Source organism: Gigantopelta aegis, chromosome 7, assembly GCF_016097555.1.
Source record: "Gigantopelta aegis isolate Gae_Host chromosome 7, Gae_host_genome, whole genome shotgun sequence".
Taxonomy (NCBI): Eukaryota; Metazoa; Mollusca; class Gastropoda; order Neomphalida; family Peltospiridae; genus Gigantopelta; species Gigantopelta aegis.
In genome coordinates this window covers 8,232,742-8,245,146 of record NC_054705.1, presented here as the reverse complement: position 1 = coordinate 8,245,146, position 12,405 = coordinate 8,232,742, and the positions used below count along the sequence as shown (strand labels likewise).

At 35.3% G+C, this 12,405-nt stretch overlaps 1 protein-coding gene across 2 annotated transcripts in view; it reads right to left on the bottom strand.

Moving 5' to 3' along the window:
* Window positions 1-12,203, bottom strand: part of LOC121376825 (fibrinogen-like protein A) — a 32,293-nt gene extending 20,090 nt beyond the window's left edge. The window contains exons 1-3 of one of the 2 annotated variants that reach the window (XM_041504603.1): window positions 12,033-12,203; window positions 2,956-3,085; window positions 2,862-2,889 (exon numbers count right to left, since the gene is read on the bottom strand). In XM_041504603.1, the coding sequence (XP_041360537.1) occupies window positions 2,862-2,889; window positions 2,956-3,085; window positions 12,033-12,202 (328 nt within the window). In that variant the 5' untranslated portion in view covers window position 12,203. Of the gene's footprint in view, window positions 1-2,861; window positions 3,086-12,032 lie in introns of both variants that reach the window. The other variant, XM_041504602.1, reaches the window with a different exon arrangement.
* Window positions 12,204-12,405: the final 202 nt, after the last annotated feature.

Below are 12,405 nucleotides of genomic sequence, written 5' to 3'. Positions count from 1 at the left end.
GAGAGAGAGAGAGAGAGAGAGAGAGAGAGAGAGAGAGAGAGAGAGAGAGAGAGAGGGATGTTTTATTTAATGACGCATTTAACACATTGTATTTACGGTGATATGACGTAAGACATGTGTTTAAGGACCACAGACAGAGAGAGAGAGAGAGAGAGAGAGAGAGAGAGAGAGAGAGAGAGAGAGAGAGAGAGAGAGAGAGAGAGAGAGAGTACTAAACTCCTTTCAGTTTAAAACCACTTTTATGAACTAGTACATTAGAAAATGGTATTATACTGAAAGAAGTGTAGTATTTTATTTACTACCTACCTATAATTATTGCTTAGAATTCATCCAATAAAACCCGCCGATGACGTTGAGTGTCAGGAACGGCCCTGCCCACAATCGAGATTAACGCCCATAATCGAGGTTAACGCCCAGATTTGGTTTCATAAACAATTTATTCGACGGCGGTTTTAAAACTAATTCGTATTACTGAGAGTAAAATCAGCTCTACGTTCAGTCACCCGTTTTTGGCTTATGTTTGCGAACTATTTTGACTGGTTTCCGAAGTTGTCATTCTTTTTAACATGAAACCTTAAACCAGCATGGCTTTGTTACGGAAAACGGTATCTCACAATGTGACGTACGAACTTGTTATTAAACGCCGTTATCTCTCACAGATATGTAATAAAGAGAGGTACTAAACACGTTTTTTTGTCATACCATTTTTATGACAAGACAAGACAAGAATTTTATTCTCATAAACTGCACCGAGTGCAGTATGGAGAAAATATAAACAAAATAAGTTACAAAGTGTTTTTTGTAGTGGTAATGGACATAATATTTAAGTAATATTAACCCGGAAGACTAATCAACTGCAACAAGGCCGCAATGCAGACGTAAACTGATGTCGATACCTACTACTTGTAATTTTTAAACGAACTGAAGCAGCAAGTGATTTGAAGTGTTGAAATTCGCAAAAAATATTGAATTGTTTTTTGAACAAGCAAACATTGAGCAGACTGAGTGACATTAACTAAACGTGACGTTGGCATTCTGTACCAGACGGAAATCCAGAAGAAAGAAACAACTTTTTAAGGTTGACGGCAGACACTTGACGTACATATCGTAACGTAAATGGTAATTTTTTGTATTTAATTACAGTATTCTGTAGAAACACGGTTTTATTCGAGGGAGGGGGTGGGGTGGGTTTGAATATTCAATTATTTAAAGCATGTAGACACAGTAACTTGTATATTTCATACCGATTACTACATGGATATGTACCACCTTGAATGAACTTTGTAGGATCATAAGCCAAATAGTGTTACAGTAGTTTGTTTGTTTGTTTGTTTAACGACACCACCAGAGCACACTGATGTATTAATCATCGGCTATTGGATGTCAAACATTTGGTAATTTTGATCTGCAGTCTTTAAGAGGGAACCGGCTACATTTTTCTCCATTAGCAGCAAGGTTTTGTTTTATGCAGACAGGATAGCACGTTACCTGCTAAAATAGCAATTGATTCAAAATTGTAAGTAAAAACAAATGCGACGCCAGACAGAAGGCGATAATTGCAAATAACTTGGCACTATATATTTTTTTTATCAATTGTGAATCTGTTGGTATTTTAACAATATTCCTCCTTGGGCCTAAAATGTTAACTAAAGGTGGCAAATATGGATGTGAAATATCAAAGTTGTAGTCAACATACTTTTCTTTTTACAAGACCATATTCAGTAGGCGTGTCGCTTTGATGGGCCGTCAAACAAAACATATTCAGTAGGCGTGTCGCTTTGATGGGCCGTCAAACAAAACATATTCAGTAGGCATATCGCTTTGATGGGCCGTCAAACAAAACATATTCAGTAGGCGTGTCGCTTTGATGGGCCGTCAAACAAAACATATTCAGTAGGCGTGTCGCTTTGATGGGCCGTCAAACAAAACATATTCAGTAGGCGTGTCGCTTTTCAGTAGCACCGCTATGCATCATTCCACATTACTTTAATTGACATCGCTGAATATTATTAACCTCGCTTGTAAAGTGATTAAAATCATATTTAACTTTATAAACCATACTTTGTGGATAATAAATAAAATATAACATCCGTGGGAGTACCATACAACATTTATGAAAGTTGTTTGATATTTGTTTTATACTCCTCGCTCTCGCTCGGTAAGTAAAAATTTCCAAACTCACTTCATAAATTCTTATTATACTTCGATAAATTCACAAATATGTCAAACTATTTTTATAACTACAAAGAACACACATTATTTAGTTAAAAATGCATCTAAATCAGTTTGTAACATCCTTTCCAAGGCCATTTTATATAATGACGTCATTTTGTGAGAATTATCAAAGGACATCATTGAGTTTTCTAGTGATGTCGTCCAATCAGAATAGAAATAAAGAAATGTTTTATTTAACCACGCACTCAACACATTTTATTTACGGTTATTATGCGTCAGACATATGGTTAAGGACCACACAGATTGTGAGAGGAAATCCGCTGTCGCCACTACATGGGCTACTCTTTCCGATTAGCAGCTAGGGATCTTTTATTTGCGCTTCCCACAGGCAGGATAGCACAAACCATGGCCTTTGTTGAACCAGTTATGGATCACTGGTCGGTGCAAGTGGTTTACACCTACCCATTGAGCCTTGCGGATCACTCACTCAGGGTTCGGAGTCGGTATCTGGATTAAAAATCCCATGCCTCGACTGGGATCCGAACCCAGTACCTACCAGCCTGTTGGCCGATGGCCTAACCACTACGCCACCGAGGCCGGTCCAATCAGACTACAAAAAGTTGGGTAACGGCGATAAGTTACTATATGAATCTGTAAAACTGAATTTGTGGTTAACATATACGTACGTGGTGGTGGTAACGTGGTGGTAGTTGTCGGTGACGTTGTTGTAGTTGTTGGTGACGTTGTAGTGGTAGTTGTTGGTGACGTGGTGGTAGTTGTTGGTGACGTGGTAGTAGTTGTTGGTGACGTTGTGGTAGTTGTTGGTGACGTGGCGCTAGGTGGTGGACGTGACAGACATTGGTCCAGTTCGTTCTTTAACTTCTTTCTTTGTTCTGTCAAACACTTCATTCTGGAATAAAGAAAGAAAGTAGTGTTTCATTTATAAAATTGCATCTTCCGCAATTATTTTTTTCTTACTTAAAAACTGGCACTTGATACTTGCATTTATTTCACAAACATATTATTTATATTATATTTCCATAGGCCTCTGATTTGTATTTACTTTTATTCATTTAATATGTAAAACCATTTGTGAGTAGTCAGAACTCTAGTACGTTTTGAATGGAAGACATTCAGTTACTAGTAATAAGGAGATAACACATAATCTAGCTTACTTCCCCGTGCATATCTTCTAAGATTTGGATATGCATGTAGATCTCTTAACGATCCCTAATATAAAACATGTCCATAGTTTCTATAATGTCTTGAGACTTTGGATGAATGACGAGTCCATATTTTGATTTAAAACTAGATTAAAGTCTCCACAAATTACGGATTTATAATTTTTTAGATCTATAATATAGTGAAAGAAATTTAATAAAAAGGAAGTGTTGCCTTTATTTGGTCCATTTATATTTAGATATGTAGTCCTTTCACCTTCTGTTGCTACATCTAATATTACTAAATTTCCAGATTTATCCTTTCTAAGTTTGTTTATTTTGTGTTCACAATTATTATTAAGCATAGCTGCTATCCTTTTCCGAGTCCTTGACAGGTAAGTGCTTAATTTTGGAAACTCGCCATAATGATTTTATGTTTGTTATTGTTCCCTTTATGTTTAACCACTTCGAATGAATGAATGAATGAATGAATGAATGAATGAATGTTTAACGACACCAAATATACCTTTTCGAGTTTCTGTCAAATACATACTTTCCACCAAAATATGGCGCACCGTCAGAGTACACTGACAGTGCACACACTGAGGTGGAGGATCTTTCTTCAAGATAAATGAATGGGTCAAGTAAGTATGGCCAATGAGAGCACGACACAATACTATTTCATCCTTCCTACACTATCTATTGGAGGACTGCCACTCTCCAAATACTGGCTTGATAGCATGCAGCTTGTTCGCAACCACACCGTCCGAATCATGTTGCCAAGTCGAAAAGATAAATTGGTTCATATGATGTTTAAAATCAGTATACGGTACACCAAATCTGGCATGAGGCAAATGCAAAGCAGATTTAGCATCTAAATCTGCCTTTTCATTACCCTTGATTCCAACGTGGCTGGGCACCCAACAAAATACAATATGTTTATTGGCAATGGATAAAACGACACACTTTCGTATCACCATCCCAATTAAGGGATGGTCCAGCTTCATATTGAGTAAAGCCTGGAGACACGAAAGTGAGTCGGTAAAAATAATAAATTTGGATGCAATCGAATCCTTGATTTCTTCTAAGGCTTTAATGACTGCCCAAACTTCAGCACCAAAGATCGATGCCGAGTCAGGCAGTCTCATGGAAAGGATTGTGGCTGATGGAAAAATTGTAGCACAAACCACAAAATTCCCATCCCGTGATCCATCCGTATAAACAAGAATGTAATCACGCTACTTGCTTGAATTTCCATGAAAAACTGTTTATAAACAACAGCATCTAATTTTAGGTGGTGTAATACACCAAGGTGGTAAAACAAAATATGAAGGAGTTTCCAAAGTGTCAGTTAAATCAAAATTGGAAAGTGATAAACAACCCCCCCAAAAAAAAAACACAACAAAAACAACCCCGCTGAATGTGAAGAACAAATGTACGAAGAGCATTTGGCCTTGCATCAAGCAACTTCATATATTTGTTGTCAAACACCACATCATGTGTAGGATGTTTCGGTAAAGATGTAATCTTGGTAGATAGTGCAGAGAAAGGTTTGCACGTCTAACACCCAAACAAGGTTGGTGTGCATCAACGTACAAGCTCTCTACAGGAGAAGTTCTAAATGCACCAAAACAAAGTCTAAGTTCCTGGTTGTGTATAGGATCTAGCATCTGCAAGTAAGACTTGCGTGCCGACCGATACACAGTGCATCCATAATCAAGTTTTAACCTTACAAGAGATCGATACAGACGGAGCATAACCTTTCGGTCTGCTCCCCATTCCAATAAGTTTTAAAATATTGAGAGCTTGTAAGCCCTTCTTTTTAACATATTTGAGATGGGGCATAAAAGATAGCTTTCTATCAAATATAATCCTCAGAAATTTAGTCTCCTCCACAACTGGAATTGGATTTTTGTCCAAAAACAACTGTGGATCTAAGTGGAAACCTCTTTTCTGGCAGATATGCATACAAACCGTTTTTGCTTTTGAGAATCGAAAGCCATTGTTAGTTGCCCCACCAGATGTTAAACACTGGGTGATGCTGTTAATTTTCACAGAAAATAGAGTTACAGACAGGATACTACTTTGAGGCAGACCCATCTGCTGTGGGTGAATGTGAGACAAAGTCGACCCCACCCAGATTTTAAAAGATCTATCTCTTAAAACTTGAGATATAAAACAAGAAGTCGACCTCTAAAATCCCATACTTCCACGTGGTATCGTAAGCTTTCTCCAAACCAAAACACACTGAAACCAAGTGCTGATTATGGATGAAAGCCTCCCTACAAAATGTTTCAAATTGAACAAGATGATCAACTGTGCTAGTCTACGATTGATCATTCGTTCCATGGTTTTACAAATGCAACTTGTGAACGCGATAGGGCGATTACTAGTTGGATTAGTTGGATCCTTGCCAGGCTTGGGAATAGGAATAATAATAGCTTTCCTCCAATCAGAAGGAAAGTCTCCAGAAATCCAGATGTTATTAAAAATATTCAAAAGAACCATCCAAGATGATTCCGGTAAATGTTTCAACAACTGATAACGAATTTCATCCGGTCCTACTGAAGTAGCATGGGCTCTACGAAGAGCATCCTGCAATTCCTCCGTAGAGAAATGCCTGTTGTATACTTCAGCATTTTCGGATAAAAAATTAATGGACTGCTTTTCAGCTTTAGTTCTGACAGATGTAAAAGCATCTGTACTGAAAACAGATGATGTATTATGAGAAAAGCAGCCTGCAAATAAATTGACAATGCCACGATGAGACGTATCATCGATATCATTGACAGACAAATGATGAACTGTATTACTGGATTCTTTACCTTTGATTTTACGGCTCCTATTCCAAACAGATTTCACTGATGTTTGTGAATTCAACTTGGAGACAAAAGTTCTCCAAGGTGATTTCTTACTCTGTCTGTTCTTTCTGCGAGCCTTGGACCTAGCAATACGAAATACATCCAGGTTATCCCCAGTAGGTTCACGTTTGAACCTATCAAGTAACCTGTTTCGTTCTTTGAATGAATCCTTGCACGTATCATTAAACCATGGTTTATTGATACACTTTCATTAGGAATAGTTTAATCTGCAATGTCCTTCAAGATGGAAGTGAACAAAGACATGGGATCATCAGCATCATTAATGGCAAATTGTTGTAGACGAGAGATGCACAGATGCTTAAATTTGATGAGTGTCATTCAAGAAAGTTTCCTGAAGACACACTGCAAGATGATTATGTTTTTGAATTAAAATATTTAATTCATCAAAATTGGGCCTAAGCCCACGGTAGTTCTACTGAAAAACTGAATTAGTCATTGGAAGGGCGTATGGGTTTTTTTTTTTTCTTTGGTGATTTTTTAGATGGCGGATGATCATAAGATGATACATCCATCTCGTCATCCAGATCAGCCAAAGATTCATAAGGATTGTCCAAGGGAATCAGTTGTGTTTTATATGGTAAGGTTACAGCACGCGCAGGGGTAACCACATATTATTATATAATAGTATTTGGTTATAATATTCGAATATCCGCTCACTAGTGTGTTATTCGAAATATTTGAACATAATTTTCTAGTATTTTAATCTGGATTTGTTTAGGTCGTATGGAGAAAATTATTCTAAATGAGAGGGTTTATGTGGTTTCATTGAATTCAAAGATCGGTCTTGCATGCTTCTTGTTACATGCATTCAGTCCAGAATATAAAGCATGACTGGAGTTTCTAGTGTAGTGTATAGTGTATTAGTAGTAATGTCTGATGTATTCAATAAAATTCTTGAGAGTGCCAAAATCATGTAAATATTTCATTGCATATAATGTCTGAGCAACTATAATCACAAATGGAGTGTGGGTAACTGACGCAACACAAAAACGTCACTTGTACTTGACATGTCTTTGAACTTGTCAAAATTCTCTGAATCTGAAGCATCAGATTTTCAGGTACATACAGAAATGAGTGAGTGCTCCGCAAGGCTCAATGGGTAGGTGTAAACCACTTGTACCGACCAGTGATCCATAACTGGTTCAACAAAGGCCATGGTTTGTGCTATCCTGGCTGTGGGAAGCACAGATAAAAAATTCCTTGCTGCTTGTCGTAAATGAGTAGCTTATGTGGCGACAGCGGGTTTCCTCTAAAAAAACAAACAGTGTCAGAATGACCATAGGTTTGACGTTCAATAGTCATTGATAAGATAAAAAATCAATGTGCTCTGGTGGCTTCGTTTAATAAAACAAACTTTACTGTAAGGATTTATCACAGAATATTTGGATTTAGGGAGAAGACTTCGTCTAATCCTCAATTCCAAATTTTATTGATAAATCCTTATAGTTAACAACGAAACACAGTGATATTGTCCCCTAAATAGTATGAGAGGTGGTATTACAATAGTGTTTTGCTTTATAATGTAGACCAGTTCACCTATTTAGCTTTAACTTTTAATCTTAACTGTAAATTTGCTCCTGCTATTGCAATCATCACAGACCAAGGATGAAAAGTCGTGTATGCACTTAGAGGGACATACCCTAGTTTTTTAACACTAAGGCATATTTGTTTTACTATTATAGCCGTTTTTGATAACTGAAATCATACTTTACTTAGATTTTATGGTTTAGATTATCAGTTTCCGTACATTCGAAGTGTTTTTGGTCATCCGGGTGTTTATAATATTACAAATTGCATTTCTTATAGTTTTACAAAAGCGTGTGCGTCTGAGAAGTAACAGATATGGAGTCGAGTTTTAGTCTATTTTTAGAGGGTATTTCAATATTTCAAAGTTACAGACTCATGTTTCACTCAATTGTAACTTTATCCACATGTGATACAGGTTTGTAGATTAAATAAACTTAGTGTTATTTTTTACGGGTTGAAACTAGGGTATCTTCCTTTAAAAGAAAAACTAATCATTTAATGTTCAATCTAAGGACTTCTTTCTCTCTGTTGAAGTTGTGAAATATGGAGATACTATAAAGCTAATGTAATGGAAAAGTTACATTTTGGTTTTCGTATAAATATTTTAAAAGTTAAGACTCCAAAACCAATATCATGGTGTATTAATTTTGGAACTAGGTAGTTATCCCTTTCCCTATGTACGCACGTATCGTATGTTAAAATAATGGTTCAAATTATTAATACAAATAATTATATATTGCACACTGCCTATGGTCTAAATGTATTAAACCGTATGAAACAATTATTGTGTTTAAACCAGGATTCACTAGTAAATGTTATCTTCTATTTACCTATGTTATAGCAGATAATTATAGATCAGTGCAAGAAAAATCTTACAGGCATATTGCAAACATCGACTAAATGTTCTAATCTTTATAAATACTTTGTAAAATATATGACTTTACAGAACTACCTTATGAAATATATTCCAGATTTCTATAAAATGTGCATCACAAGAATTTGATTTACATCACATAGCTTAGCTATTGAAGTTTGGCGTTATAATACTACTGATAGACGAAATGGAGTTTGTGTATTTTGTCAACTTGGAGAGATTGAAGATGACTTTCATTGTATATTATGTTGTCCATTCTTAAATGATTTAAGAGTTTTATATATTAAGAAATATTATAGGATGCATCAATCTATGTTCAACTTAATACAGTTGCTAAGTACAAATGATATTAAAGACTTGTTTCATTTAGGTATATATATATATATATATATATATATATATATATATATATATATATATATATATATATATATATATATATATATATATATATATTTACCTAAATGAAACAAGTATATATATATATATATATATATATATATATATATATGTATGTATATATATATATATATATATATATATATATATATATACAGTCGAACCTGGTCTAACGGTCACCTGTACATAACGGTCACCTGCCTATAACGGCCACTATAAATCCCCCCAATGCATTTCCTTCTTTATTTGACCTGTACATAACGGTCTCCTGTCCTTAACGGCCAGCGGTCACTATTTTCCACCCAAAATCACAGGTTGAACTTGCTATAACGGTCACAAGATGATCATCATAAAGACGTTTTTTGCTTTATGTTTTGACGCTGGTTATGTCTTTACTTTTTCAGTCATCTTAAAAATTATAAATTAAACGTGTTTATATGGCCATGTCATGTAAAAGCTTTGGGTTTATTTTCTGTCAAAGTAAAGTTCCATTGTAATTCTCTGATGTTAAATTGAAAAACAAATGGACACTCAGTAACTGGTGTTACTGGTGTTACTGGTGGGGTAATTCGATTGGTTCTCAGCATCCTCACTGAATAGTAGACGACTTCCCATTGGCTGTACATAATGTAATCTGTATGTATGGTCGCTCTATTGAGTCTCGAGAAACTAAACAAATGAGGTATTATGTGTTTCATTGTGTCTTGCCAGTCATGATTGTTAAATAAACATGAATTGTTGAAGGCGGCGGTCATTGCAGATGTCCCGTGTTCGGATTATTTAAGCGACTCCTGATCTTATTCAGCTGTAATCAACGGTCATACTCCACTGAAGGATTAGCGGTGACATAAAACAAACAAATGAGTCAAACATGTCACATGGGTAATAACCTTCAATTACACAAAATATCTTCTGCAAGTCAATGTTAGCGTTTGTGAAATATATCAACGAATACGTTTGCATGCAAAATGCCACCGAAAAATCGTACTTTAACGTTAAAACAGAGAATCGACGTTATTAACAAATCTGAGAAAGGCACTTTAAGTTCGCGAAAGATCGCCGATCATTTTGGTGTAGGACGTTTTCAGATTAAGTCTATTTTAAAAAGGAAAGCTGATGTTCTGGCCGATTTTGACAATAATGTTTCAGCCGAAAGAAAAAGGCAGAAGAAAACAACAGGCACTGATGACATAAACAAGCTAGTGTGGGAATGGTTTAAAAATGCGACATCTTTTTTTATGACAGTTGTGATATTCTTTAATATATGGGTTCTAATTTTGAACTTGTATATAAGGGTCACCTCTCTATAACGGCCATTTTTGTTAGGTCCCTTGGGTGGCCGTTATATACAGGTTTGACTGTATATATATATATATATATATATATATATATATATATATATATATATATTGAAAGTATTAATAATGTGAAACCTGTGTCATTATTATTTAGAGACAAAGTTGAATTGCACATGTTACATATCGATGTCGTTCAATATTATATTCTGAATCTTTCTTCCCATCTAGCATTCATTTATGGAACAATTTGTCAGTGAATATTAAAAATTCCACATCAATCAGTTCTTTCAAGAACAATTAAAAGCAAACCCTTTGGCAGTCCCAGCACATTTTTATGAGGGCGAATGAAAGTTACAAATACTGCACTGCAGACTTCTATTTGGAATAAGTGATCTAAACAGCCACAAATTTACACGGTTCGTTGGAGATAATCCACAGCATACCTGTGGTCATCTCGTTGAAGACTCGGAACAGATCTTGTTATTTTGCCATCTCTATAATAGAGAACGCCAGTCCTACTTATCCACGTTAAATCATTTAAATTTAAATATCAACACATTAATATATGGCAATCTCAACACTACACGAAAAAGGTATCATCTGCAAAGCAATTCACAATTTCATTGCTCAAAGCAAACATTTTGACTATTAGCACCATTCACCTTCTCCTTTATTCTTCGTGTATCTGTTCTAATATCTATATACAAATATTTATTTTTTGACAAGTTAAATATACAATAATTTATATTCTTCAACACTAAATGCATATCTTGTACTTTCTATGTTGACCAGTTAATATTTCAATTGCATACTGTAAGGGAAGGTCTTTATATAGGCTATGCCCGTTGACCAATACCATCTGTTAATATTATATTCTCCTTTAATTGTAATAATGCTATTTGTAATAATGCTATTTTTATTTTACACCTTTCATTCGTTGTCCAACATGTTATTTGTATTTATAACTGATGAGCAGTTATTGCTCAAAGTTTAAATAAAGAATTGAACTTCACGATAAACCAATATTAATTGTTAACAACTAACGTCGGGGGTTGCGTTCCTGTTACACGCCAGATGGGTAATCTTCTTCACTCGGTTCCAGAGACAGCTGTTTGATGTCGAGTAACAGGAAACACCACTTTTCAAGATTCGTTTTTAAAGATTTATTAAAAAACACTAGTACAGATAACAATGTGTAACAAGAGGACAATTCAAATGCATAATTAAAATACAGGACAAGAACAGGCGTCAGCATAGACGTATCTATATTTAACACAGAACACAAGATATGCAATCAAAATAGCTTAAATGTCACAAGACTAGATAATATTTTAATAAATATCGCTAGGTTGTTTAATAAGTGTGCATTACTTAATCACAGCATACCTTTCGTTTTAAATACGTATATCAGACATATGAATGCCAACATAAATAGTACGTATAAGAAAGAAAGAATGTGGGTGAGCAAAACCCTCAAAACAACAGGAATAAAACAAATAACTTGAAAGAGTTAAGAAAAAAAAAATGATTCCCTTTTTCAGGCCTAAAATGAAGTTAACATATCAGCAAATATATAATCAATGATTGTAGTGATGAGGATGATGACAGCGTTGGTAATTTACAATAATAGTCAGTATCACGTAAAAATCGTAATATAAGTCCTGGATGGAATCCAAATGATTCTATCGCATTTTATTAGTTTGAGACGTGTTGTTACCTGTTCTGACACCATCTCCAATGATGACTTCCCCCGTTATGCCACCCTCCGTGACGCCATCTTCCGTGAAGCCAACCTCCATGGTGTATTCCGCTGTGTCTCCATCTCCAGTGGCCAGAGGACACAAGAAAAATTGCTGCAAACAGAGCAAGTACCAAAGAAAGCTTCATGTTCTATGAATAGCGACTATGGTGACAAAATGACATAAGGTGTCTTATTTTATAGACTGATATTGCAGTGGTAGGCGTACGTCAGAGAAACATAAATTAATGAAACTGAACACATGTTGATATTTGTTGCACATCAATGAACTCGAAATCGATAGAGTTCACAATAATATTATACTAATATGTGTGTTCGTGTGCGTTTTCCT